Genomic DNA, 27,692 nt, shown 5'->3' on the forward strand with positions numbered 1-27,692 from the left:
TTCATGTTCACTTCCTTTAAAGTTTAGAGCATGAATTAATACACTGAAATTGTGTCACTGGTTTATCTGAGTACAGGTACAGGTAAACGGTCTGTAAATGCAACTGCACAATTTTCAGGTGATGTTTTTTTTTTATTTTAAACAAGCTTAATAAGTTAAATAACAAAATAAGTGTCTCGCGGAAACATGTAGGACAAAAAATATGAAATGTTATTTTTTTTTTTACTTAATTTGAATAGAAATGTCATATAGATATTGAATTCATTATAAAGGAAAATATCAAATTTTGATGATGAAAATGGTGATTCTTAGTTAAAATTTACCAGTTAATGTAACTAAAGCTTTGCTCACATTTTCTGAAACTACTGCATAATAAAATTAAGGAAAAATTTAACACTTATTTTTTAAAACAGAATAATCAATTTCAATAAAAACTTCAATTTTTTGTTGCAGCAAGTGCCCTTTATCTTTGAAAATGATGAAGATGTCTCCAATATTTACTGGTTTCATAAAAGAGTTTGTTCACAGCAAGCACACTAAATCTTCAAACAGTAGTGAGCATAGAGCTAGATGCCGTTTGAGGGGACTTGAACATGATTTTAAATTCTTTTTTTTTTATTTTAATGTTTAGAATGGACTTCTAACATTCAAATTTTGGTCAATCATTCCAATTGCACAAATACAATATTTTATACATAAAAAAATAAAATTTTGATCTCAAATCGTGTCTAGGTCCCTTTAACAGTTTTATTGAGTTATTGACTTACCAGTCTCCCATGATGCTTGTAGCAGACATTACAGACAGTCAGTAGACACTGGAGAAGAGCCAGCTTCAGGAAGCACACAGAGGGCATGTTCATCGTCAAGGACACCAGGTGCTCCAGTTCCTGTCCGGAGTCCTCGGACGAATCCTTGCAGTGTTCCTCCCCTTGGCCCACCTGCCGGGCTATATCACAGTTTGTGGAGGCCTTCAGTTGTTTTAAGACTTTCAACAAGAGGTTCCCAGCAATGGGGAGACATTGGGACTGTAACAGGTGCACCACAAAGTGTTCACTGTTCAGAGAGAGCTTGGCACAGGTTTCCCACATGTCCACCATTAGAGTCAGGTTTTGGATGTATTTGTTGTCGGGACTTAGCTTACACAGATCCTTCTGATGTTTTATATCAGATGAAAGATACAGGGACAAACTCATGTCTGTTTTCTTGGCAAGACCATCTATAAATGCAGAGATGACCATTCCTGCTTTTGACTTTGATTCTTCCATGGTTTCCAAGCTGTTTTCAAATTCTCGCTCCTTTACTTCATCTAAGATGACTAATGCTTCAAACACTTTTAAGACAGGAGCTCGTAATACATTATCATCCAGCATTCTACAAATCTGACCAACCCCCCTCTTTGTGAGAAAAGCTTTCATCACTTTCTCTTCTTTCAGCAAGTTTGGCACTGCAAGTAAACAATGGACTTTCACTTTAGAAGAAAAAGTTGGGTGGATGGTCACATTTTCAGGGGTTTCCTGAGGTCCACTGGAAGGAGTTTTCTTCATATTCCCAAGGAATGACTCAAAAGCATGGATATACACATTGAAAAAGAGCTCTTCTTTCAATGAGGCACTGCCCAAAAGGGCCAAAGTACCTAGGTTTTTAGCAGTCATTTCTGCAACATTACTGTCTGGAGAAAACAACAAGTTTTTGAAACCTTGCATCACCTTGGAAAAACTGTTAATCACTGGAAATTTCTTTTCGGGAAAATCATGACTAGAAAACCCACTGTCCATACCAAAAGTAACAGTTTTTTCTGACATTTCTATTTTCTCCACACTCTTTTCACTAGCAAGTCTTACGTCTCTACATGTATTGCACTGACGAATTGATTGTTCCTTGCCATTTTCATAGCTAGCTTTTTCATGAAACTGTCCTAACAAAATCCTGTTGAAAACTTCTAAGGCAAAATTCTTGATTCCAGGACTGAATTTTGCTAGATTTTCTCTAATTGGCTCAAATATAGTTTCTAAAGAAATACAGCAGCAATTGCCAGTTTGTTCAACTGTTCGTAAAATCTCAATTAGTAAAGATTTGTCTTTGACTTTCGAAATGAGATCAAGCAAAAATGTGCACCATATTGCAACCAGACATGTTGTGTTATGTAGGGATGTCTCTGGCATCCCTTCCATCTTTTCTTCTCCAACAGAATAATGTGGTAGTCCAAGAATATTATGATGGTGGTTGAAATACTCTTGAAACTGGCAAGATTTGTGCTTGCGTTTGGTACATTTCATGACATGGATATAATTCAGCTTCAAGGATTTAAGGGTACTGAGGAAGGAGCTGATGATTTTGACTGGTTCCGTGACCTGGATACATAGCTTCATCTGAATGGAGGTGGATTTGACTGTGTTACTGTCCAGGGTATGGATAATCCTCTCTAACATAGTAAAGCCATGTCCTTCATCGAATTCTTCAACAAGCTGTATGGCACTCTTTACATGAACTAGATTGAACGGTAAGCATTGGAATGTGACATCTACAGTCATCAAAAGACCTAAGATCAACTCGGTAAACAAAACAAAGTCATCAGTCAGCTGACACAGGTCATCAGATGTTCTCTGCCTCGCATAAGACAGTTCCTCTTTAAGATTCTGGAGCTGTTGAATCTGCCTTGCTACATCTAGTAAAACAGACACAAACTTATGTCCGACAATGACATTGATTCCATTGGGTTGAGTTGCCACAGTTGAAACCATGACTAGAATAGTTCTTAAAAGCTTTCTTTGAAAATGTGTCTGCTGCCTTTTCAGCCAATGAAAAGCCAGTAAATCTTCATTTCCTCCACTGGGACTGGGATACATGTTTGTGAGAGTATGAAGGATGTGAGGTAAGAGAACCGGTGACAGTGCTTTGGTGTGGTTGACTTGGTCAGTATCAAGTAAACAGATATCAGTGAGGACGTCCACAATAAGCAGACACAGTTTGTACGTAGATATCGCCTTGTTTCCAGCCTTGTACTTGGACAGCAGTGTTGTCATTTCCTCCTCATCCTCTTCCTTGCTGGACTGACTTCTCTCCAATGGTTCTTTTGCCAGACTTTGCGAGATGCTCCTATGCCTCATCGCCCTCTTTCCTGATCTGTGTCTTTTGATTGGTTCACTCAAACTCTCCACTTCGCTGTCTGAATTGTCCTGCTGTTTGGCACTTTCTGGAATCTTCCTCAGCTTTCTTTGGCTTCCTGATGGGTGGAGTTTGAGTGTGTGTTTGTCTGTGTGGGGTAGCACCTTGTTTCTCTGGGAGTTACATCGCTGCCATTTGGCAGAGTGTTCCAAATGGAGGAAGCAGGTGTGAACTGGTGTCAATGGCTCCAGAATTTCTAAACTCAGAAAACATATCAAATTCATTTACATTATAATCTACAAAAATTGTTTTTTTTTTAATATTTTCACCATATTTTCTGCATCTTTAATTATGAGTATTCAACATTTGCAGTATCCAAACTATTTACCTGTTTGGGGTTCACTGTTGTCAATAGGAAATTTCAAGCACCATGGAAGTAAAGAGACTAGCAGATTACTGAAATCTTTTCCAACAGTGAGACCCTATGGGAAAAAAAAAGATCTATGACTTGTCTCTCTGTTGAAAACATACAAATGAACTTTAGTATGTTTAATCTTAAATGCAAGTGCATATATTGCAGAAGTGTTGAATTAACATTACAACCACTATTTCAATATGTTTACGGTATGTATTTTTTATTTTATAATAACATTACTGGAATATTATCACATCAACTTTTGCAAAACAATAACTTTAAAAATCTAAACACACGGAAAAGAAATACAACAATAAGTTACAAATTATCGAATGTTCTACCTGTGTGCCATTTTTATGGATTGTGTAGAGGAGAAGCCATCCTCGCTCTCTGAGGAGATAGTTCTGAAGAGGAGCAGTGTCTTCATCATCTGAGGACCCAGTGACACGGATTATGTCAGACATAAACTCCTGACACAAATGATTCGCCACACTCCTCATGTCACTAAAACAAAATAATGTCCTCAAAATCATTTCGTAAACTTTGATTATATTGAGACATGACTCTTCTGAAAGAAAAGTCCCAAAAATTTATTAGTGTGTCTCTGCAAGAATACATCATCATTGAGTAAATAAAAAAAACTGTGGAATCATTCAATTTTTCTTTAATTTTAAGGGATTGCTAGGTTTTTTTTACAGGTTTATTGGTAAATAATTTCTTTAGCTAGGTTATTTATTTTGTATTATATACATGTAATTCATGAATAAAGATTGTGTTTCATAATGTGTTATAGTATGTTAAATCATTTGTACAGAGTATCCACATAATTATCCATGAAAACTGAGCTCCCAAAAATATTAATGATTTCACAGAAAGTTAAATGTACGTCCCTCCAACAACAAGAATCTTGTGCATGCACCCATTCACTTTGTAAAATTAAATTTGCCTTCAAACTGACTTAATTATCATTATTATGCAAAAATGATAAGCTATGCATCTAACAATATGATTCCCATACATACACTTTGATGCATGAGTTGGAATTTCTATGGTACATGACATAATATATAATATATATAATAAATAATACATGTATATACACATGACACCAGGTATATCAGATTTCTTGATCAATGACTTAAAAGGGTAGCACCTCGCGGTGATGAACACTTTTTTAAACCAGTTAAAGTAACATGGGTCACGAAAAACTATGTTAAGTGTTCACCTACAAGCAACAGGGGAAACTGTGTTAAGGTGGAATAACACATCATCATAAAATGGCCAACTGCTGACAACATTTCGTTTTATTAAAGGATTTAATTGACAGCAACATGTAACTTACTTCATAGCCATGAGGCTTGTGCTATGTACATCCAGAGTTCTAATCCTGCAGTGGCTTCTGTTGTTATTCATGAATTGAATTTTTTAGATATTCATTTTTCATTCTCATGAAACTGAAATCTTTTCACTAATATTTGACTTACTGTACAGTTTATTTATCATTATATCTTTCATAATAAAATAGTTGACTGTTAATTTGAGTGACTTTTCCCACGTGTGTGGAATAGGGAAACTGTTTACATATAAAAGTTAATGGAAAAGACGTCAGACAGACCTATGTTTTTAAACCATCTAAGCCAGTACAGATAACTTCTTATTGAAATTGTTTTCTGCCACATGTATATGAATATATATACACATCCATTAATACAATTTATATGGTGGAATGGATCAAACAGATTTAATTTTACATGTACTTTTTGCATTTATCAAAATGCTTTTATTCTTAAATAATAATATTAGATTTATATTCTGAGACCCTTTCTTTTCTTGCCCTAATCATAGCCTGCCACACATCACTATATTTAGACAAGCTTGGTTACACCCTGTTAAGATTTATTTGAATTAAGTCCGCATAAGGTTTACTTTTGGGGTCGGTGACATTCTCAACCTGCTAATTCAACTCATTCATTCACCTACTTCACAGTAAAAAAAAAAAAAAGGTTCACTCGCATTAGGAAAGAACAACACTCTTTGAACAACAAAATATATTATTTCCCATCTCTGAAAGTGTTATTCATTGTTTCCCTTTCATTTAAAAAAAAAATTTCTTCTGAAGACTATATAATTATACAATATACATTAAAATATAATAATATAATTAATATAGCAGGCTGGTTTTTCCCCCATTATATCGACATTTAATTCCGAAAGGTGAAAGGGGGCCGGGTGGCTGGATTACATTTATAAAATTTAATGCAATTATTAAACATTATAAATACTGTAGTTTATTTAAAGCCAGAACATTTTCAATTCTATAATTGAAATTTTAATTTTTTGTGTAAATTACTACATGTATCTTTAAAATAATACTTAAATAAAATTTTATTAGTTTATTATTTTTCTAGTAATTAACAATATGCCTTTAACTCACATTATCATTTTGCATTTTACATTATTGATAACAGTATCATATTCCCAAAACAGAGACTCATAGTACTGCATGAGTAAAGCTTACACAAGCTTACATAACTAATTTAAAATACAAAATTTAAATGATCCTACCTTTCAAGTATTATTCTACAAGTCCTCTCCCCCATATTTACTACTGACTTCATAATGAATTACAGGTAATTACAGAGACAGGCCATAATATTCTGTCTACCGGTAAGCATGGTCCACAGCCTTGAGAACTAAATTATGTCACATGGTTTCCTTGCTTTAACCTTCACATTTATAAGATACATTCTTTTTATTCCCTTTCTTTATTAAATCTGACCAAAATCTAAGCTGAAACTCTCCATTATCACTTAACCGGTCTTTCCACTGAAAAACAACTTCCCTCTGAATTCTAGATAAAGAGCTAGATCTCATTATTTTTTTAAACCGAAATTATAGATCAGGGAACTAAGGCTTTTTTGCAATGAACAATACAGGATATATACATAACGTAATATGGCAAGGTAAATACAGAGTCAAAGGAGAACAACATTTTAAAGGACTTTCCACCTTGATCAATTTTCTCTCTCTCTCTCTCTCTCTCTCTCTCTCTCTCTCTCTCTTTACGTAAAATATTCTTATTTATATATACCTGTCCAGTACATGTAGTAATATTACACATACCTTACACCTTGCAAACAAATTAAATTACATGCTACATTTTATACAAGTATATTCATGAAAAAAACCTGCAAAATATTTTATGAAACACTGTAGTTGTATATACATGTACATAGAAGTCTGAAAATGTTTTCATTACGATTGGCAGGTTTGTAAGAGACACAAAAGTGGAAAGGATAAAAAGAAAATACTAATTCATTGAATTTTCCATTGAAAAAGTTATTACAGTGCATTCTTTCATGTTAATTTATCAACTAATTTTGATTTTAAGAATTCCCAACTCTGCTTATTTTTGTTAACCCCCCATCAGCACCCCTCCCCCCCCCCCAAAAAAAAAAATCACTTTTAATAATGATTTCTTGCACCTGTAATAAGGATTTCTTGTTTCAACTGAGGAAAAAACTTTTTGTTTAAAATCATCAAGATTTCATGTTTCATATTGCTTTCTACTGGGAATTTGAATTCCTATTTATATTTTGTGAAAATAAAATGAGAATAAAAAGAAATAACTATATTTTTCAAGTTGCATTCAATTTGATACTAAATTTATACATGAAATGGGTCATAATTCTCATGCTTGAAATCTAAATTGATCAATTTCTATTTCATATTGGATTTCAAAACGTTTATACCTCACAGTACACATACTCACAATTGCGATTCACTCAAAATCTACCATGCACAAGTACGACTGAATTCTTCAGTTCGTCAACAGTAAATGATGCTGAAGTATCATCAAAGTGTCAACACAGATTAATAAGTGAGTTATCTTTAATCAAAGTCAAATGTCCCCCCTCACCTATTACACCTATATCATCCAGGTACTGATTGTCACTGCCCCACAAACTTGCTCTAGTTTCTAAATTTGTCTGGTTATCACATACACAGTGTATTCATTTTACCCTATATTAATTGTTTGTTTGGGGGGGGGGTGTTAATGTTTATATAATTATAGCTTTGGGGGGATTTTTTGGGGAGAAGGAGGGAATTAAAACATTGGTTGATTATAAATGTTAAATAAAAATAACTGTTTCAAACAAAATGTTTTCAAACAGCATATTTTGTAATTATAATTATCTAAAGTACCTTATTGTACTAAATCTAAATGACATTTTTTAGTTAAATTTATTCAAGTGCATGCAAAATGATCATTTCACTACCAACAATTTATCCTCAGAATACATTTAAACGATATAATGATACAACTTTTTGGGTTACTGTAACTTGGTTTCATAACACACACATTATAAATTGCTTGAATGTACCTGAGTTCATTTTTTAAGATTTTTTTAAGGACAGAAGTCCTAAAGTTTTGGAGAGATTTTGCAACATAATATGTTCCATCACCATGCATGACCACAAAATTGAATATAAAGCAGCAAACTGTAGAAGCATTCTATGTGGGGACAAAATTTTGTTGATTTGTGATGTTAAGTCATTACAAAGAAATTTCACTTTTCTGATGTTTTTAAACAAAGAACAATGCTTGCATACATGCATTTATAAAATTCCACAATTTTGCCAAATAAAACTTTGTTGATCACACAAAAAACAAATGAATCAATTATTAATCTTTTTACATTATACATTACTGGTAATTTAATTTCTTCACAAAAGAAAACTGGTGCAGAATTTGGAAGAAAGTTCTTTCACTTACAAAAACTGGCTGTGTGATACATTTTTTTTTTAGTTTATACCCCCCATTAACCATTAAAATAAAACAAAATTTGTTCAGCAACTTTGTACTGTAGCTTGCTTTATGATGAGTACATGGCGTAATACATGTACCTGTAGTTTAGTGTCAGCAAAATAAAATGTATCTGGGTATTTCCCTTTTTCTTACTACCGGTATCTTAAATTCTTTGGCTGAGCTGATAAAAATTTCATTAGAAATTTATGAGTAGGGTGAAAAAATCCTTTCTTATTGCCACTAAAAAATATAAAAAAATGTAAATTGTTCTTAACCAACAAATTTTGTAATTTGTTCATTCATATGTTGTTAAACCTAGGAATCCTTTGTACATTAAAAACAAATTGCAATATTTCTAACTTTAAGATATACTGGTTAAATGAGTTATGTGCATGCATTCTTTTCCTAATTATTGAAATGTTGAGCTAAATAGCTGACCGCATGCTTTGACATCAGATGTCTGTCCCTGAAGATAACTTGGACATGTGAAATTTCTACATGTGCAGATATTCGGTCACTGATCCTCCATCAATGCAGGTTGCTATATCTGCTTATTTGAACAATGGATTAAGTTGAACTATAAAGATCACATATTTCTGAATTGATAGGTCACATATACAATATGATTGACCCTGGTCTAACTCTTTTACCTTCTAATCTCATAAAAGACAACCGATCCATTGGATTTATTAGTTTTAATACAATACAAGGCTATTCCTGTCTAATCGCACAGAATGTAGCGATTGAATCCAATGAGAGTGTTATCTGTTATTTGTTGTCATTAATACTTGATTATTTACTTAAATCCTCCATTAATAGTCTTATTCTCTATATAACATGTAATATACATATAAAATCCTGTTATCTTGAGAACCTAGGTGTCTTAATTAAGTTGTTGGATGCCAATGTGATAAAAAGCTGATTTGTTAATATAAAAAAAATTGTCTTTGCATATTTACAGGTGTTCAAATATGAAAAAGTAAAGGACTATGTTTGATAAGGTCAAATATCTGCCCCCAATTTTAACCAAATCTTCATAAAACATTATACAATGGATGTCTGTCACATTAATCTTCATATTTGTCATCATTGTCCAAAAGTTGCTTATCTATGACATCCCTAAAAATGGGCAAATTCCTGCGATTTTGCAAACAAACACAAATATTGTCATTTTTCCTCCATATTTTGCCTTTGGAAGCATAGACCGCAGGTCTGCTCAAGTACAATTTTATCCTATTATTTTTTTCACATAATGTAATATACACATAATAGTAAAAAACGATGCTTGAGCAATTAGACAATCTTCATGACATATCATTTCTAGATTACGACATCACTTGGTTGATAACCTTTTACATACTTAATTTCAGTATGATTTTAACTACACATGTATCTTCAACCTTATTTAAAAAGCTCTCTTTGGAACTTTAGTTTTGGGGGCAAGAAATGAATAATACTTTAGTACCAGATTACATTTGAATGAGGAAAAAGAGATGGCCTTTTAATTGTTTATCTTTATCGATAATAGTGCGATTTTTTAGTTGTGGACACTAAATTGGAGGGTCAGGGAGTGAAAGGGGTGGAGCATAATAATTTCAACACACACACCATATTCGGTCTGTCATTGTTATTTTTGTTATCAAGACCTGATAAGTGGAACGTACTCAGATAACTTAGATAACCAGTACACATAACATAACAGGTTGACCTACTGCAAGAAAAACCTCTAGAAAATATTGTTAGAAAAAATTGATTACTTTAACCAAACTCAAATTTCTCAATATTCTTATATATATATTTATTCAATATGTCATACAGAAATCATTAACATAAGATTTAATCCAATAAGAGACTGACTATTATTCATTATTTGTGTGTGGTTACAGTCATATTTGTATATGTTTTAATGTATGCAGATGACATGGTAATTTTCTCCGAAACTGCACATGAGCTTCAAGAAATGTTAAATACATTGTATTCTTATACATCTGTCTGGGATCTTACTGTAAATGTACAAAAAACCAAAATTGTCATTTTTAGAAATGGTGGTAAAATTCACAATTGTGAAAGGTGGCATTTAAATGGTGAGCCAATTGAGGTTGTCGATAGCTTTATATACCTGGGCCTTTTGTTACAATATAATGGAAAGTTTAACAATACACAGAAACAGTTGGCGAGCCAAGGGAGAAAAGCCATGTTTTCTTTAAAGTCAAAAACAAGTCAATTGTATCTGAATACAGAAACAATGCTGTCAATTTTTGATACTTATATTGCTAGTATATTAAATTATGGCTGTGAGATATGGGGCATGCATGCTGCAAATGATATAGAAAAAGTGCATTTAGAATATATTAAATTTGTGTTAAGTGTGAAGAAGAATACAAACACTGCACTTGTATATTTTGAAACTGGGAGGCTACCTATGAAAACTATACGATTGTTTAGAATATTCAAATTTTGGTTCAAATTGTTACAAAGTCAGAATTGTATTTTGCAGTCCTGTTATAAAATGCTGTATAATGAGTGTGAATCGTCTTTGGCACCAGCTGAAAATTGGGTTACTGTAATTAAGAATAAACTTTTTGAAATAGGTCTAGGACATATATGGTATGAACAGGAGTATATACATTGTGAAACCTATTTTCCTTTAATTAAGCAAAGAATCATTGATCACTTTACTCAACAACTTGTAGAACAGATTAATTCCTCATCTCGATGTTATTTTTACAAGCATATTATTGACCAGTTTTCATTACAATATTATTTAACAAAATCAATACCTTCTAAATATAAGAAACAAATTACAAGAATTAGATTGTCATCTCATAGACTTGCAATTGAAAGTGGACGACACACTAATGTACCAAAAGAAAGACGCTTATGTAAATTTTGTTCAGATATTGAAGATGAATTCCATTTTGTTTTGAAATGTCAGCAGTATAGAGAAATCCGAGTAAAATATATTAAGAAATATTATTGGAAAAAACCTTCTGTATACAAATTTATACAATTATTAAGTGTTCAAAATTTTATAGAACTGTGTAATTTGGGGAAGTATCTCCATCTAGCTTTCAATATTCATGATAATTAAGAAAAATTTCTCTGGTTTCTTTGCCTGTTAGTAAAATTTTATTTTATATACATTATTAATGAACTTCACATGTTCATGTACCATACCATTATTTCAATATTGCTATATTTATATGTAATAACCTATGCCATAAGATGTATGTCTTGTGCAAATAAAGAATAATAATGTATATGAATTTTAATTCTCTGCCTGTCATAAGTCACAAATCTGTTCATGGTATCAAATTGAAATTACAGACCAAACAAGCTGTTTGCTGATAAATGAGACATTAGACCCTAATTATGCACCCAATGACTACCCAATATTGAGAGTCCACAGTGTGTGGCTTTTAATTCTGACATTAGGTGGGTTTTTTTCCTCTCCTTTTATTTTAAAGGAAGGTTAGGTTTAGACTTATCAACATGCAGAGACCAAATAACAAATGCATAATAATTACATTCACTTACAATCAACAATCAGCCACAATTTACTACATGTTCTTACATCATTATCAGCAACCCCACCCCCCACGACCCCTTACACAATCACTCACTGACAATCTGTTCAAAACTCTCGGTCATTTTATGTAACTTATTTATGCACACACAAAGCAGTACTATAAACCAGCTTGTCTGACAGAGGGGACCTATGATCTGAACTAAATCAGACTGACAATAACTGACCAGAGACAAGAGAGCTTTCACAATGACATAGTCATTTTCTTAACAGAGTCAATTTTGGGTCAACTTATATAAATCATTGTTTTCCCTCTATAACATTACCGGTACATGAAACTCTCCAGGGCAATGCCTGGCAAATCAAACCTGACTGTTTATCAGAATTCCTACTTTGTTCAACACACTGGCAATATAAGAATGACATATGAGTGTTAACCATGCTTAAGGTTCAAAATATTTAGAGTTAAGTTACAAAGAATACTGTGGGGAAAATGATGGTTACACCAACTAAGGGAGATAACTTTCAAGAATGAAAAAGTCATCTGTACATGATTAAGGGTTCAGTTTAGGTTACCTGATACAGTTTAAACGTCTGCAAGATGGAAATGCACTTCTTCCATTAACAGTACGTTAAAACACATTATTATAACTCTACTTATTTTTCACTATTTAAGAGTAATTTGATATATTTCGCTGTCTCCCTGAAAATCGCTGTAAACAAACGATTCCCTGCAAAACAGACTGATTGCCTGCAAAAAAGTGCATCTGACTCATTTTCAATGAATTGATACACACCTATTCGAAACACTTACTAATTTATGTTAACCAAAGGAAAAGTTCAAAAATATTCCAAATAAAATCTATGAATATTCATAAAAAGATATTTTATTTCTAGTTGCAATGTCCTTTTTGATTGGCTATTTTCATTTACCGTATAAAATAAATTGCCTACCGTTACGTCACAATACGATTAATTTTATTTATTTTGAAGTTATAACTTGTTGGATACATGAAAATTTTTATCAATTTGAACTTTTTCAGTTTGATTGTTTGTATGGGCATAATAAAACAGTTAAAGTATAGGACTGATGGTAAAGCAATTTAATTTTCCTCCGCTTTGCCTTGGGAAAAAGACTTGCTCTCAGAGAACTGGAATCTTGCCGACTCCCCTAATGGTATACATTAATTGTATACTGTTGTCCCATAAATATACTGTAATCCGAGTTAATGAATTCCTAAAGATTAGAACATTGAACCTTATTCTTTATGTAACTGCATGCTGCTAAATATATAGTAAAGCCAATTAACTACCAACAATGAGCTTTCCTTAATTGGGCTGTTATTTATGAGCAAGGAAATAGGACGACAACAGTTCCAAAAGTCCAACATGGTACATACAGTCACGTATAAAATGTTCATTTCTTTTGAACAAATCTTTGAAGTATCTTGACTTCAATGTTTCATTTACCATCAACATCATTTCTATATTATCTAATGGTGTCAGTATAGTATAAATCCCATTTCTCCACAATGATATACAGTAAAACACTTCTGATTTTGTCAAAGTTTAAATTCTAACAGACCAGAGTTTCTGCGTCCTCTGAGCATAAGCATCATGCTAGTTTACATATATAAATTTTATAAGTATGTTATGCAGCCAACATTAAAGGCATGACCTTAAGCTTGAACTTTAAAACAGTAAAAGGGATGAAATCGAAAGATTATATATCTATTAAAAAACTAACTAATTATAGTTAATAGAAAGGTGGGGTGGGGTAAGAAACCCACAAGTTTTTGTCATCTTACATCAATAACTGAATCAATAAGTCCATATTGCATACAGGCCTTTACATTTTGCACAGACAGAATTGATTTTTTTAAATAAATGAAAACCATAATAAAGTTAGTTTTCATGAATTTTTCATCAAACATTATTAAACATTCAGATTTAGTTCTAAGGAGAAACTATGCATATGAATTTATTCTAGCACGGAACTTTGATTTCACCTCTATTACCATTGGATAAATGCAGCAATGTTTAGTATGTCAAGTGCTCACACTTACACATTAAATAACTTGCTTAACAATCTGTAAAACAAAGCAGAGAGCACGGTCAATGAAGCTTGAAATAAGTTACCGGTAAGTATTACCTACCGGCCTGTATGAAGTTTTAAAAATCCCCTAAATATTTTGTTGCAGGGGCTGATTTAATTAAAGACTCTTGCTTGTTCTCGAGAAAAAGGATTTTTTGCGTACCTGACTCCCTGGACTTGAGAATTTTCCTGCGACTCCTTCAGGAACAAGTTAAGGAATGCATTGAGTGACAGGTCCTGCAGCTGTTTATAAAAGAGAAATATTATACAACTAACAATTTGGGAGACATGAATAAAATAGACAAGATTTGCAGCATATGTCAGATATTTGTTTTTAACATTTGTTCAATGTCATTCTATTAACTAACGATGACATAAAGTAGGGAGAAACTTTTTATTCTTTCTTTAAATTTTATTTTTGAATGGTGCGCATATACATGCCATGATTTTTATACCATATTACCGGTATGTAGTGCACGAGGGTTTTTCAATGATTAGCTTGTCTCTGCGTATATATCTTACAATACACTAAAAGAATATTTTGTTGTAATTTTTCCACAGAAAGCGACACTTTCAGCAACATCAAAAAATGTGCAACATACAATATTTATATGTATAGTTGAATAATATTCTTGAATTCATACTTTTCAATTGAGAATATTAATTTTTCTCTCCATATTTATATATTTTAAATCATTTCTCTGATAGACAGTTACAGATCAAAAGAAGGAATTCAAATTTTTACACAATCATGCATACCACCAGACAAGTTTTTACACAATGTATCATAACACACAATCAGGGACCTGAATTCAGTTGATTGACACACCAAATAATTATTTTGTTAACTCTACACCTAATTATCATAATGTCATCGTATCTGTGACATTACTTTTAGATGAACCCTTCATTAAGCTTCTTAGCTTCATAAAGAGTAATAAAAGTATTACGGGAAATGCACCTCTCTTAAACTTTATAGACACCAGAGAGAGAGCGAGAGAGAGAGAGAGCGAGAGAGAGAGAGAGAGAGAGAGAGAGAGAGAGAGAGAGAGAGAGAGAGAGAGACACACACACACACACACACACACACACACACACACACACACACACACACACAAAGAAAATTACATAACTAGTTTTTACACAGAAATACACATGAATATTAATTTCATTTTGAAGAAATTAATTTTATTTGTATGTATAAAATTAGACCTACAATTTGGTTTTCTTCTGACTGTTCCTGGAATCGGATCTGGCGGTAGATGGCCCAGGCATCCTGCACACTGAGGCTCCTCTTGGACTCTAGTCCCAGTCCCCCCTCCGTCACTGAGTATCCTCCCTCAGTATTGGGTTCCCCACTTCCTACTGCATCCCTGCCCTCTTCCCTCAGACTCTGGGCTTCTTCCATGCTGCCAGTCAATGTTCCATTATAGACTGTCGGAGCCCAGACCTGTAAAATCATCCTCCTCTTAGACCATTGCTTAATTACTTGTCATAATGTCAGTTAATACAGTTTAACTCTGTTCTATATCAAAACAGAACCATGCAGGTATGATGCAGACAATAATAAACAATTATCTATATGCACTAGAGACAAACTTGTGACTGGATAATGCACAATAGCTGCATTCTTCTCTTCATCCAAAAGCTAGCATAATGAGTGTGTGTTAGCATTCACTTTTACAGTATAAATGAACTTGTAATACCACAAGAAAACATTTATTCTATTCCTAAAAATATTGCTGACAGTTTTTATATAAATTTGTTTTTATTAAAGTGCATTGAAATTCTTCTGAAACTTGACCAATCAAGATTCAATTCAAATTAATTTTGGCATACCTTTGCATCATTAAAGATGTTTATCAATGAATCATCCAATACCTTAGTATATATTCATAATAACTTCATTAGCAATGGCAAGTCCAGGTCAATTCTTGAAAAATATATATTTTATTTGATAGACCTGTCATTGAAAATAATGTAGCCAGAATAGATTCATATCATTTATGAATGACTAGAAGGAAACTAGACTGCATTCCATCCTAAATATTCACTAATTTAAAGTTTTTTGTGTGTATAGTGGTACATTTAGGTGGTCCAATAATTCAACTATCATATCCCACAAGGAAACTGCTTACCATGCAGCCTCAGATAATTGTTAATATGTCTTCTTTTTTTTTATTACTTCCTTTAATTTACTTATTCTTTCGTAATATATATAAAATGAATAATAATTGATGTACTTTTCAATGCACTCAGTGTTGAAATTTGTTAACTACAAAGATTCCTGTCTCCCTGACAAAATTAATGAACGTATCATTACTATGATTTAGATTTATGTTGTCAACTTGTATTCACTTTGCCTGGCCAAAGTAAGTGATACCCTTGTTTGATTTGCCAATTGGAAGATGTTTATTGTAGGCTGATATCAATCTAATTTAAAATAGACATTCTGCATCTGCTTTGAGGATTCAGACAACTAATTTTAATTAGATTGAGGCTGACATATATATAAGCATAATAGTATATGTTAGAACACACTTTAAGTCAATATTAATGTGGATAAAAATACATTACCTATAAAATCAAAATACTTTGAATTCATCGGCTGATAATTTTCTAATTTAACAATATTTGTCCAAAAAAAAAGAAGTTTAAATTTTATTTGGATTGGTAAAATCTTAAAAGCCCCTGCCGGATTCAAACTGATAATTTACCGATTCATAGTTAAACAATAATTGGCAAGAATTAAAACATTTATAAATTATACTTGATTTTGGGGGGGGGGGGGGGGGGGGGGGGGGGGGGTTCGATAGAAAGTACATAACAATATGGATGTATCCCATACCACTGTAAAATCTTCAAAATTTTATTTTGTTTAGAGTTAATTCTTTTAGATTTGTAAATTTCAGGGTCAAATTCTTTCAAAAGCATCTGAAGCACACAAGAGGTTGAGCATATAACACACAATGCCTTGGCAATGCTTAATGGAATAATGTCAGTAATTCAATATTTTATCATACAATTGGTAAAAATTATATAAACTTGTAATTAGGAATCTATACATGTATAAACTAAGTGTAGGTAATATTATCACATAAGATTTAGCAATATGATTTGCATGGTAATACAAACATTTAAACAAGGCCTTCAAGCTTGTGTATGGGAAATTATAATTTTATTTCAAGGACCTCTTCAGTAACACTTGTCCATACCACCCAAAATAATCAAGCTATAGAGACAACAAACACATAAACATACAAACACTAAGTACTTTGATAGCATAATATCAGTAATATCATAGGAATACATGTAAATGTATTCCTAGCTAGTAGGATGTACATGTAGCTATTAATATATGTACCTTCAGGAAGATGCCCCCCTACACTTTTTTTTGCAAAGTTAGGCCTAACCATTAGGAACATAGCATGAGGAGGGACCCCCCCCCCCCCCCCCCCCCCCCCCCCATTGTTCGTAAATTTACCGGTAAAAGAATGAAGATTTCAAGATTTCTGATGATTAGTCTACCCCCTCACTTTCAATTTGCTTCCGACGCCACTGCATACATACTACAGAGATTTCTGTCTCCAAGACTAAATTATTTAAATTTGCATGTATCACTATGATTTAGGTATATGTCTTCACCTTAGTTTTTGTCTAGCCAAAGTTCTCATTGTGTGTTCCTTTCGTCTAATTAAAGTACCAGTAAGACAATTTGAATTTTCATTGTAAGCTAGAAATTTTATGCTTAATATCTGCACTTAAGGTTGGGAATATGACATATTAAGGCCATGGAAGTGAAAATGTATGATAATGAGGACCAAAACCATCTTACCTAATCTGACAATAAAAGTCACTGCAGCAGAACAGACAGTAGAGTAGTTGACACACAACCTTTTTTTATCAGATATATTTTTTCTAGGGTACTTTGAGGCAAACTTGAATCCATCCAGTAACATATCTCATAGATACATACTTTTCTATGTGCAAAATACCTGCTGTTATTGTCAATACATGTCCAGGGGTCTTGCCTTAAAATCAAAGTTCTGCAGCTATTTTGTTTTCTCATCTTAATGATTAAGAGAGTGGAGTCCAAAAAATAAATGTCAATCCCATATACTAATTATGTGTGCTTCCTTCATTACATTCTGTAAATTTTATCTGGATAGTGTCAGTGTACATATACAACAAATGTAAGGATGATAATCACATATACAATCATGGCAATATGATTTACATGGCATTCAATGCTTGCATGCACGATAGAAATGAATTTAATTTCAAGGACCTCTTGAGTCATACATTACCATATCATGTTAGTTTATCATTAAGCTGTAGATATTTGACATCAGACAGACTAAGCTCAATACTTTTGCTGACCTAAAGTAATGTCTTAGCCCTATGACATGTATGCCTAGTAGTATGTAGCTATTAATACACTTTCCTTCAGGAATATGCATAATTATGATGGAATGCTAAACCTAGCTTTTATCAAAGGCAGGGTTTTGCAGTGTATTTGTTTGTATCATCACATGAAATATTTTCCACCACTTTATTCTTGCTGCAAAAATAGCTAATTTAAAATACATGTATTGTCAAAAAGAGCCCAATTTGATTCCAATCTGACATTGCTATCAGTGAGTTAGTGACCTGAGTTAAGATGTTTAGTTTCTACCCCAATATTTTACCACTTCCTCTAAATATGAAATACTAGCTGTGGCCCCCGGGTAATTTGAACTCCTCTGACTCTCAAATCTATCCCCTTGCTGAACTGATTTTAAGTTTTGGTAAAGTCAGATCGGGGTTATCATCACTCAGTCAATGAGGTCAACCCCTTACCGGAAGAAGAAGAAATAAAGGAAAGGAGGGGGGGGGGCAGAGAAGGAGGGTCTGGGGTCTTCAGGTTAGCTGAGGTTATCTCCATCCAGCCAGAATCAAAATAAGATTAAGAAAGTTCAAACCATATATGTCTTTCTTGTCTTTTTAAGACCCTTTGAGAAAGACACCATATATGTGAGATACAATTTATGCAGATAAATAGACGCTGCCCCCATGCCTGGTTACTGGAATTGGACATTTCTTACCAAGTTCTATTTCTTGACACATCACAATGAAACATCACAAACTACGTAAAAAAAAAATAGCTGTATCAGGCAAAAATTGTTCTTAGACGGATAGCATTTCAACATCTTGTGGTATACAAAAGCATGCGTATTTTACAGTTTTCAGGTTAAATAATCAATCATGTAGTTTTCACATTTCTTTTTATATCTAACGGTTAACTGGTTAAACCACAAACACAACCCAAACTATTTCATGTTCAATCCTACCTGAGCCAATTATATATATAGTCATCAAATACATCCCAAATTGAAATAACGTTACTAACGTAAGGAACCTTCGGCAAAGTCAGACATACTGCAAGTAGTTTAACGTTATACGACAACTGAAAGTCGAGGAAATTCGAAATTTGACTACTTTCAGATTGCTAACACAGTATAAAAAATAAATTTTAAAAACTTACGGGTCAAATTTTGTCATAACTTGGTAAAGGGAATTAAGATTTATAACCCTTTTCATTTCCATCAAGTTAATCAACTTATACAATCGTCACACCATCATCTGTTCGACTTTTATATGACAACAAAGTGGTAACATGCAAAACCAAACCGAACATCTTAAACTTATCCGGAATATTCAATCTGAACACCCCCCCCACCCCCCTTTTCAAAAAAAAATATTGAGATTTAAAAAAATTACTTTGATTTTTTTTAGTCACTCACATGATTTAATTTACATAACATTTTACATAAAGTTTATAATTTTATTATTTATTTTATTATTTTTATTACCTTTTTATGCCAAAAGGGCCCAGAATTTGGAAATAAAAGTATCTATCTATCTAGAGTGAATTTTAAATTTCAAACATTAAGTCATATGAAATTTTACCGAGAAAACTTAAAATGAAATTAATGTAAAGTGAATACATGTTCATGTTAAACTTCATGTGAAGAGCTGATGAGCTTCAACCCAGAGAAATGTGAAGTAATACGCATCACCAACAAAAGGCGTATAATCGAGGCCAATTATTCCATCCATGGCCAAACTTTGCAGTTCACCACCAAAGCAAAGTACCTGGGTGTTACCATCGACAACAAGCTCAACTGGGGACCACATATTAACAACATTAACAACATTACCAGGAAAGCCAACAACACCACTGCTTTCCTGAGTCGCAACCTATCTGGTTGCCCACGGTCCATCAAGGCAACCAGCTATAAGACCCTAGTGAGACCTCAGGTGGAATATGCCTCTACAGTATGGGATCATACCAACAAGACCCACATCAATAAGATAGAGGCGGTACAACGAAGAGCTGCATGATACATCATGGGCGACTATAGCAGGGAGAGCAGCGCAACATCCATGCTCAATCATCTCCATCTTGATACCCTGCAGTCCAGGCGGATAACATCACGAGCCACCATGATGTACAGGATTGTGAATGGATACATCGACATACCATCTAGTCATTTACATCCTGTAAACAGCTGTAATACTAGAGGACATACTATGAGGTTCCTACAACCATTTTGCCACTTAAAATGTTATCAGGACTCCGTCTTTCCAGCCGGAGTAGTAATCTGGAACTCACTTTCACCAGCCATAGTGACAGCTGATTCACTCGAGGCCTTCAAAGCCCGAATCAGCCCCAGATCCTACCCATTGCAATAATTGAAGATTTTAACCAGATTTTAACGAGGCCTTCCTCAGCATGATTTTAACCTTTTAATCATGTGCGATAATGCCTTGGTGCCAGGCACATTACTGGAAGAAGAAGAAGAAGAAGAATGCTTTTTCAAGTGAAATTCATGTTATGCACATGTTCATGCACTGGTTTATCTGCCCCCTCTTTCATTGACTCTGCCAAATGTTACATTAAATGCAGTTGACTTCAAATCACATGTAAATCACTATCTGTATGTTCCACTATATAGACATAGACCAACGATACCTCCAGTCTTGGTCTATATAAATCAAAACTGAATGTAGATAAATCATAATAAGGCTGTAATATAATCACAGGTGTTTATTTAATCAACAAGTCAACTTGAGTTGGTATCCTCAATTGATATGCAAGTACCTTTAATGTAGTGGTAATGATTTGTAATGATTTGTAATGATACATGGCAAATTAATTGGCAATATCAGAAGACAAAAATAAAATAATATAATTAAAGATGATCGTCAATGTATTGTACATGTAGTATGTTATCACAGTAAATGTAATTTTTTCTCACTATACATTTATAATGTTTTATTATCATACATTATGATATTTAGTGATTATTGACAACAAATGAATACAATGTAGATATTTTCATAAATTTCTAACACAGAATCAACATAAGAAATGGAAATTGTAATCATATAAAATCATAACAGAATTGTGTATTAATAATCATAATCTATAAATTAGAATTGCTGGCCTTTTTTAATAAAGCAGTGTTCTATCTTTGAAGGACAACATCACAAAATTAATATGAAATGCCTGTATTGTCACAATCATACATAAAAACACAGCACATATGATTCAAAGACAATCAATGGATTACTTATAGTACAGTATATGGTTATCACACTAAATATATGTTGTTGGTTTTTTTTTAAAGAAGTACCAGTAACTAGTAAGGATTACCTGGTATATTGACAAATCTTGAATAGAGATGCAGAAATGCCCCATACAAACAGAATCAAACATATACAGATGGAAGCTGCAATCATTAGTTAACATCTATCATGAGCTAATGTTGGAAATCCTCTTTTGTTAAAAATAATGACCTAAAGAATAATTTGGAATTTTTGGCACTTTATAATTTAGCTGTATTCTGTCTTTGAAGGACAATTTCAGTATCAATGTGTTTCTGTATTGTCTCCCCTGAGAAACCCAATTCTTTAAGAATTTCCACCGTGTGCTGCCCAAGTCTCGGTGCTTCCAAAACTCTGTCGACGCCAGGCGTGCGAGACAATCTGGGTGCAGGTCCCGGTTCAAATCCTCCATCTGTACTCTGAAGAAATGATTTATTTGTCACATTATGAGGGTGAAGGGGGGCTTCCCCTGGTTCTAAGACTGGGGTACAGCAGGCATCCGTGTCCTTGAATATTTCAGTCCACTCATCACGAGTTTTAGAGGCGAACACTTCAGTAAACTTCTGCTTGAGTTTGTTAGAGTCTGTCATATTCTGAGGATATTCATCAAGATTGAGTCTAAGTCCTGAAACAACAAGGTTATATAAACTTAATTTTAATAAATTTATTAAAATACTACTTTTTTTCCATGTACCAATACATTGTAGTATGATTTTAAATCATCTTCAGTAATGCATAATACAATGCCATATCAATAATCAATTAAGTAAAAGTCACTTATAATGATTTTGATATTAATATACAGTAATAATCATTTATAGACCAATATTCATTGTCAGAAACTCACAGTCAATTAATTATTTGATTACAACAGTAAACACTGATACATGTACGTGTACTTAAGAAAAATAAATGAAACATAAATCTTTTCAAGATATTTTTTTCCTCTCTAATTTTAGATATATCTGATTTACCTTGAATCAATTTCACATAAAACTGAGGTTCTAGTGAACCAACAGCCATGTACTTTTTGTCTGCTGTTTCGTATGTATCATAAAATGGAGCACCTCCATCTAATACATTTTCTCCTCGAGGTTTTCCCCAAATATCCAATTTATGTGACTTCCACAACCAATTTGCTGCAAAAAGAAAAACAAAGTAACGAATACTTGGGTGTTTTAGACATCTTCAATCAGCTTTGTTTATGGCACATACTTGAACATCTTTTAATGTATGAAAACAGTCTGCCTTCTCGTCCTTCTGTAGACAGCTTGCTTTAAGTATTAACTAACCTACATAAGCTGACCCCTCTACCATGCTAGAATCAATAACTTGACCTTGACCAGATTGAGACCTCTCGTACAAGGCCATTACAATTCCTAAAGCACAGGTCATGCCTCCTCCAGCAAAGTCTGCTAGCAGGTTAACAGGAGCATGTGGCTTCTCTCCCTTTCTACCCAGATAGGACAGTACCCCTAAAACAAACAGAAGAAATCAAATGTTTGTGTTCCAATGCAATGGTATATCTCCAAATACTGTAAACCAACTTTTATTCACATATGAGAAATTGTTGCGAGGTTTGCTAGAGCCTTGTCATTGCCGATCAGTAATATTTTTTTCCGCGAACTTGCTAGCCCTTGCCATGTGAGAGTAATGACAACACTACATTGTATAGAGAAGACTGGATTGCAAAAAATTAGTGGCCGCAGAGCAGTTTTGGTCCAGTAAATCACAAAATAAAGTAATCTGGAATAAAAGTTGGTTTACAGTAACATTTCAATGAAACCATTTCATCCTTTTTGATTTTCTTGTATTATTATTATATAACCAGACAAGGAATCAGACCCCAGCCAATTACATCAATAGATCTAATATTTTACATCTTATTAATATGAAGTTACAATGACAAATTCAATATTTATGACATAAAATAATTGAAGAAGAGTCCTAGCAATCTAAGTTTAGGTTAACCTAGCTAACAATGCAATACAATCATATACATTGATAAATTACGTCTTGACACAAGTCATATTTTATGCTATACCAAAACCAAAAACCACAAAAACGCTGATAAATTTTCTCTGACAAATTGACTATCAGATTAAGTGGAACCCTCTGTACTGGTAACTGTTGAATGGGAACCCAACCTGATGTGGCTATGTAATTGATATCATGGCCTGCCCTGGTAGACATCGGTCCATTTTGTCCATATCCAGTCAGCCTGGCATAAACTAGTCTAGGATTTTCACTCAGAAGAGTTTTAGGTCCTAAACCAAGCTTCTCCATAACCCCTGGAAAAATTAAAGCATAAAAAAACAATGCTAGTACTGTGAGTAAAATTACTTCATAAAATTAAAACGCAGCAATTTTCACGTAAAGACTGGAGATTGTTTTGTATCATTTCACACCTGATTACATGTACAAGTCAACCGTGATACATTCAGCATAAAAAACTTATGCATCTACAAGAAAGCCTAAACAAGTAAAACCATATGTGAAACAACTTATCAAAAAATTCTGGGTGAACATACCAGCTCTAAAAGGTTCAATAAGGACATCAGCATCAGCACACAGCTGTTTAACAATGCTGAGACCCTCCTTCTTCTTCATATCAATTGCTATTGAGCGCTTCCCTCTTCCCTGCCTGTCCAGGTCAAATGCATGAGGCTATAAACAAACGGCATAAAATAATAATTGTAATAAATGTAATTATTTTATCTTTTACTTGATTGATAAAGGTCATTCTTTCATCATTTAAAAAAAAAAACAGGTTTCTGAACCTATGATGTGGTTTAACAATTCCTAATAAATAATATAAATCATGTATGATAATCTTATTTCAAAGAAACAGTTGCATCCTCACTTGCAAATCGGATGACAAATATACATATAATTGTCTTCAGAAAAATACAATGAATCCATTATTATTATTTGAGCAAAACAAGAGAAGATCATCAAAATTCAATTGATATGAAATTCAAAATATACCCTATCAATTCTGATCACTTTGGCACCAAAATCAGATAAAATCATTCCACAGAAAGGCACAGGAGCTAGTCCAGCAAATTCAATCACCTTCACGCCTCGCAATGCCATCTACGATGAACATAAAATACAGTAGATATTCCAGAATTCAAACACCATCAATTCCATGTTATTCACCACCAAACTAATATCAGAATATATGCGGCTGATTGGCCATATTCATGCCAATAACGTAACAGTTGACATTGCGGTATTATCCCTCTTTGGACACATGACGCTGAGTGTTGTGTCTTTAGATGTAGAAAAAAATACATAGCCTACCCTTTTCCATATCAAAGCCAGTATCAGCCCGAAACTCCAATATCAGCCCGAGGGCCATGGATGATATTGGTCGAGGGCTAATACAGGCCATAGGCGTCGGAACCGGGGGGGCTAGGGGGGGCTCAGCCCCCCCCCCCCCCCACTTTTTTTGCAAAGTTTGACCTAACCATTAGAAACATAGCATGATAGAGGGTTCAGCCCCCCCCCCCCATGTTATTTATGTCTCTGATCATACGTCTCTTCTACTTTCGATTTCCACCAACCTGCCCGCTGACGCCTGTGCGTTGAGCATGTTGAGCATATAAAACTAAGAAATAGAAAATTAATCTGAAGTTAAAATCACACAATTATTGATACTTACTTTGAAATAAATAACTAATTATCGTTAATATAACTGCAACACCTTTATCCTTTAAATTATCATTTTGCACTCGAAATATATAACGTTGAACTTTGACCCATATTGTTGGTAGATTAAACTCAGACCTCGCATGATAACTCTCCGGAAAAGACACACCCTTTCAAAATTCATAAATTAATTTCCCCAATGCCATTAATTAATAAAAATTTTCAGTTGCTTCGTGATTTTGGAGTTAGCCCCCTCCAGAATGAAATAATCTTTCTACATTATATAATCATATATCTTTCGATTATTTTCGTTTTGTTTTTTTTATTGCCCCCCCCCCCCCTACCCCACCCATCACACACCCCACTTTAAATTAAAATATTCTTCCTTACCTCAACTGTAAAATGGGGGATGAGGCACAGACTTACCTTTAAAAAACTTTGACGTAACAAAAAAGTATCTGAATATATAAAATCAGAGAGGAAATCTTTTAAAATTATCATCATTTTTAGATACGAACATTCTTGAATCAAATTCGCCACCACTTTTGACTCACAGAAAACAATACTATATCTGAACTATTTTAATCCCAATGAATGAATGTAGCTTGGGCCCAAAGGTATTCATGATTATCGAAACGAAGCGAAAAGTGATGGAAGCAGAAACTTGAGACAGGTTGGGCCTGAGCTACATTCAATATGGATGAAAGAAAAATCCAATTTTCTGTTTCCCCTCCACCGCTTCAAGTTTCAATGCACGGCCAGAATAGAAAGGCATGGGGATTTTGCATTGCAAACGACATGAAAATAACGGATGATTAAGTTAAAAAATGTACAAGAATTTTCGAATTGAGAAAAAATGAAACATTTCCCATTATAAATCTAGACATTTGATCTCGTTCATGTTCATTTCTCTGGTTAAAAATAAAGAAATGCCAATGAAGAAATCTTGGATTTTCTATTTTGAATCAATTTCAGTTTAATTTTATTCCTTTGACAGGTATTTGTATTCTCAACATTATTCGTCATGCAGTCAAAAAAGTAACGGAAAAAGTAATCTGGGACAGATTTTAGTAGGAAACATATCACGAGGTTTTGTCAAAACAAAACAAATTCATATTATATTATATTACAATGTATACGTATTGATTTCAATATTTTGCATGATCGTAATATCTTCAACACCCCCCCCCCCCCCCCGAAAATAAATGAACATTGTTTATAATTATACATGTATACTTTATTTGTTGGTTCATGAAAGTAGCGAAGATTGCAGAAGAAATACATAACAAGCATGCGTGAGCAATAGAATCTGCAATGACCGTCCTTCTTCAATATCAATAATGAAGACGTTTTACGGGACGTCTCTCTGTCTCTCATTCAGAATCTCTCTTCAAATATCCTCTCTCTCTCTCTCTCTCTCTCTCTCTCTCTCTCTCTCTCTCTCTCTCTCTCTCTCTCTCTCTCTCTCTCTCTCTCTCTCTCTCTCTCTTCAATTATCCATATAATAGAAGTGTCCTTTCCGATCATTTTATCAAATGAAATATACAAAATGACCACTTTTTTATATCTTATTTGATAATATTAAATATATCGGAGAGGACAGAATTGATTGACATACCACACGTCATTACGTCCTAGGGGAAACAACGGATTTTACGTATCTAAATCTTAATGCATTCTGCTATCCTCTCTAAAGAAGTGGGCAAAGGAAAAATGGACATGATTTTACCTGAGATACAATATGATTGATTTGATTTCAGAACATTTGCATTTCCCATTGTCTTTGTCTGATAATCATTGAAAGTATCGCCTTTTTTATTTTTAAAAAAGTCCGCATCTAAGTCCTAAACAACAAATGCATTCTCCTTATGAGATTCTGACAAAAGATGGTAGCTGAACCTTAGAAATTACAAAGTATCTTGTCTTAACTAAAAACAAGAGGCCCACGCCTTGATGGTAACCTGATGAGTACCATATCTATGGCACGCCAAATTCACAAAAATGAGCTAAAGATATATAGTTTCACGTTTGATAAATTAGGTTTATCGACTGTTAACTATAGTTTACGAACCGCAAACTATGGTGAACGATTCGTTAACTAAAGTTTTCATCTGTAAAACTATATTTAACGGCTATTAACAATAGATAATGAATGAATAACAATAACAAACCGTGAACCATCTCAAAAATCCATAAAACGAAATACAAATTCAAAGCAGAGCAACACAGACCTCCAAAATTGATAGAGGTAGGATCAGGTGCCTAGGAGGAGTCAGCATCCTCTGCTGACCGGTCACACCCGCCGCGCGCTCTTTGTCGTAATCGGTGAAAAAAACCGGAAAAGTCCGTAGACAATTAGGTGATTAATTATGGTCTAACAATTAGTATGAAAAACGTCAGTCAGCATGCGACCCATTGGAAGATTGTATTTGCTGAC

At 33.6% G+C, this 27,692-nt stretch overlaps 2 protein-coding genes across 2 annotated transcripts in view; both read right to left on the bottom strand.

The window, feature by feature from the left end:
• Window positions 1–19,600, bottom strand: part of LOC128177358 (lysosomal-trafficking regulator-like) — a 50,575-nt gene extending 30,975 nt beyond the window's left edge. The window contains exons 1-7 of the mRNA XM_052844047.1: window positions 19,476–19,600; window positions 15,168–15,401; window positions 14,115–14,194; window positions 13,923–13,946; window positions 3,862–4,024; window positions 3,494–3,587; window positions 768–3,361 (exon numbers count right to left, since the gene is read on the bottom strand). Coding sequence (XP_052700007.1) covers window positions 768–3,361; window positions 3,494–3,587; window positions 3,862–4,024; window positions 13,923–13,946; window positions 14,115–14,194; window positions 15,168–15,359 — 3,147 coding nt within the window. The 5' untranslated portion in view covers window positions 15,360–15,401; window positions 19,476–19,600. The remainder of the gene's footprint in view (window positions 1–767; window positions 3,362–3,493; window positions 3,588–3,861; window positions 4,025–13,922; window positions 13,947–14,114; window positions 14,195–15,167; window positions 15,402–19,475) is intronic.
• A 1,828-nt stretch (window positions 19,601–21,428) lies between these two features.
• On the bottom strand, window positions 21,429–25,373 carry LOC128176682 (alpha-methylacyl-CoA racemase-like). The gene is made up of 7 exons (XM_052843178.1): window positions 25,269–25,373; window positions 24,590–24,697; window positions 24,133–24,268; window positions 23,749–23,892; window positions 22,894–23,076; window positions 22,576–22,740; window positions 21,429–22,226 (listed from the first exon to the last, which is right to left on the bottom strand). Exons 2-7 carry the CDS (start codon window positions 24,695–24,697, stop codon window positions 21,823–21,825), a joined length of 1,140 nt encoding a protein of 379 aa, XP_052699138.1. The 5' UTR covers window positions 25,269–25,373; the 3' UTR covers window positions 21,429–21,822.
• Between the last annotated feature and the right edge of the window lie 2,319 nt (window positions 25,374–27,692).

Source organism: Crassostrea angulata, chromosome 3 (genome assembly GCF_025612915.1).
Source record: "Crassostrea angulata isolate pt1a10 chromosome 3, ASM2561291v2, whole genome shotgun sequence".
NCBI lineage: Eukaryota > Metazoa > Mollusca > Bivalvia > Ostreida > Ostreidae > Magallana > Magallana angulata.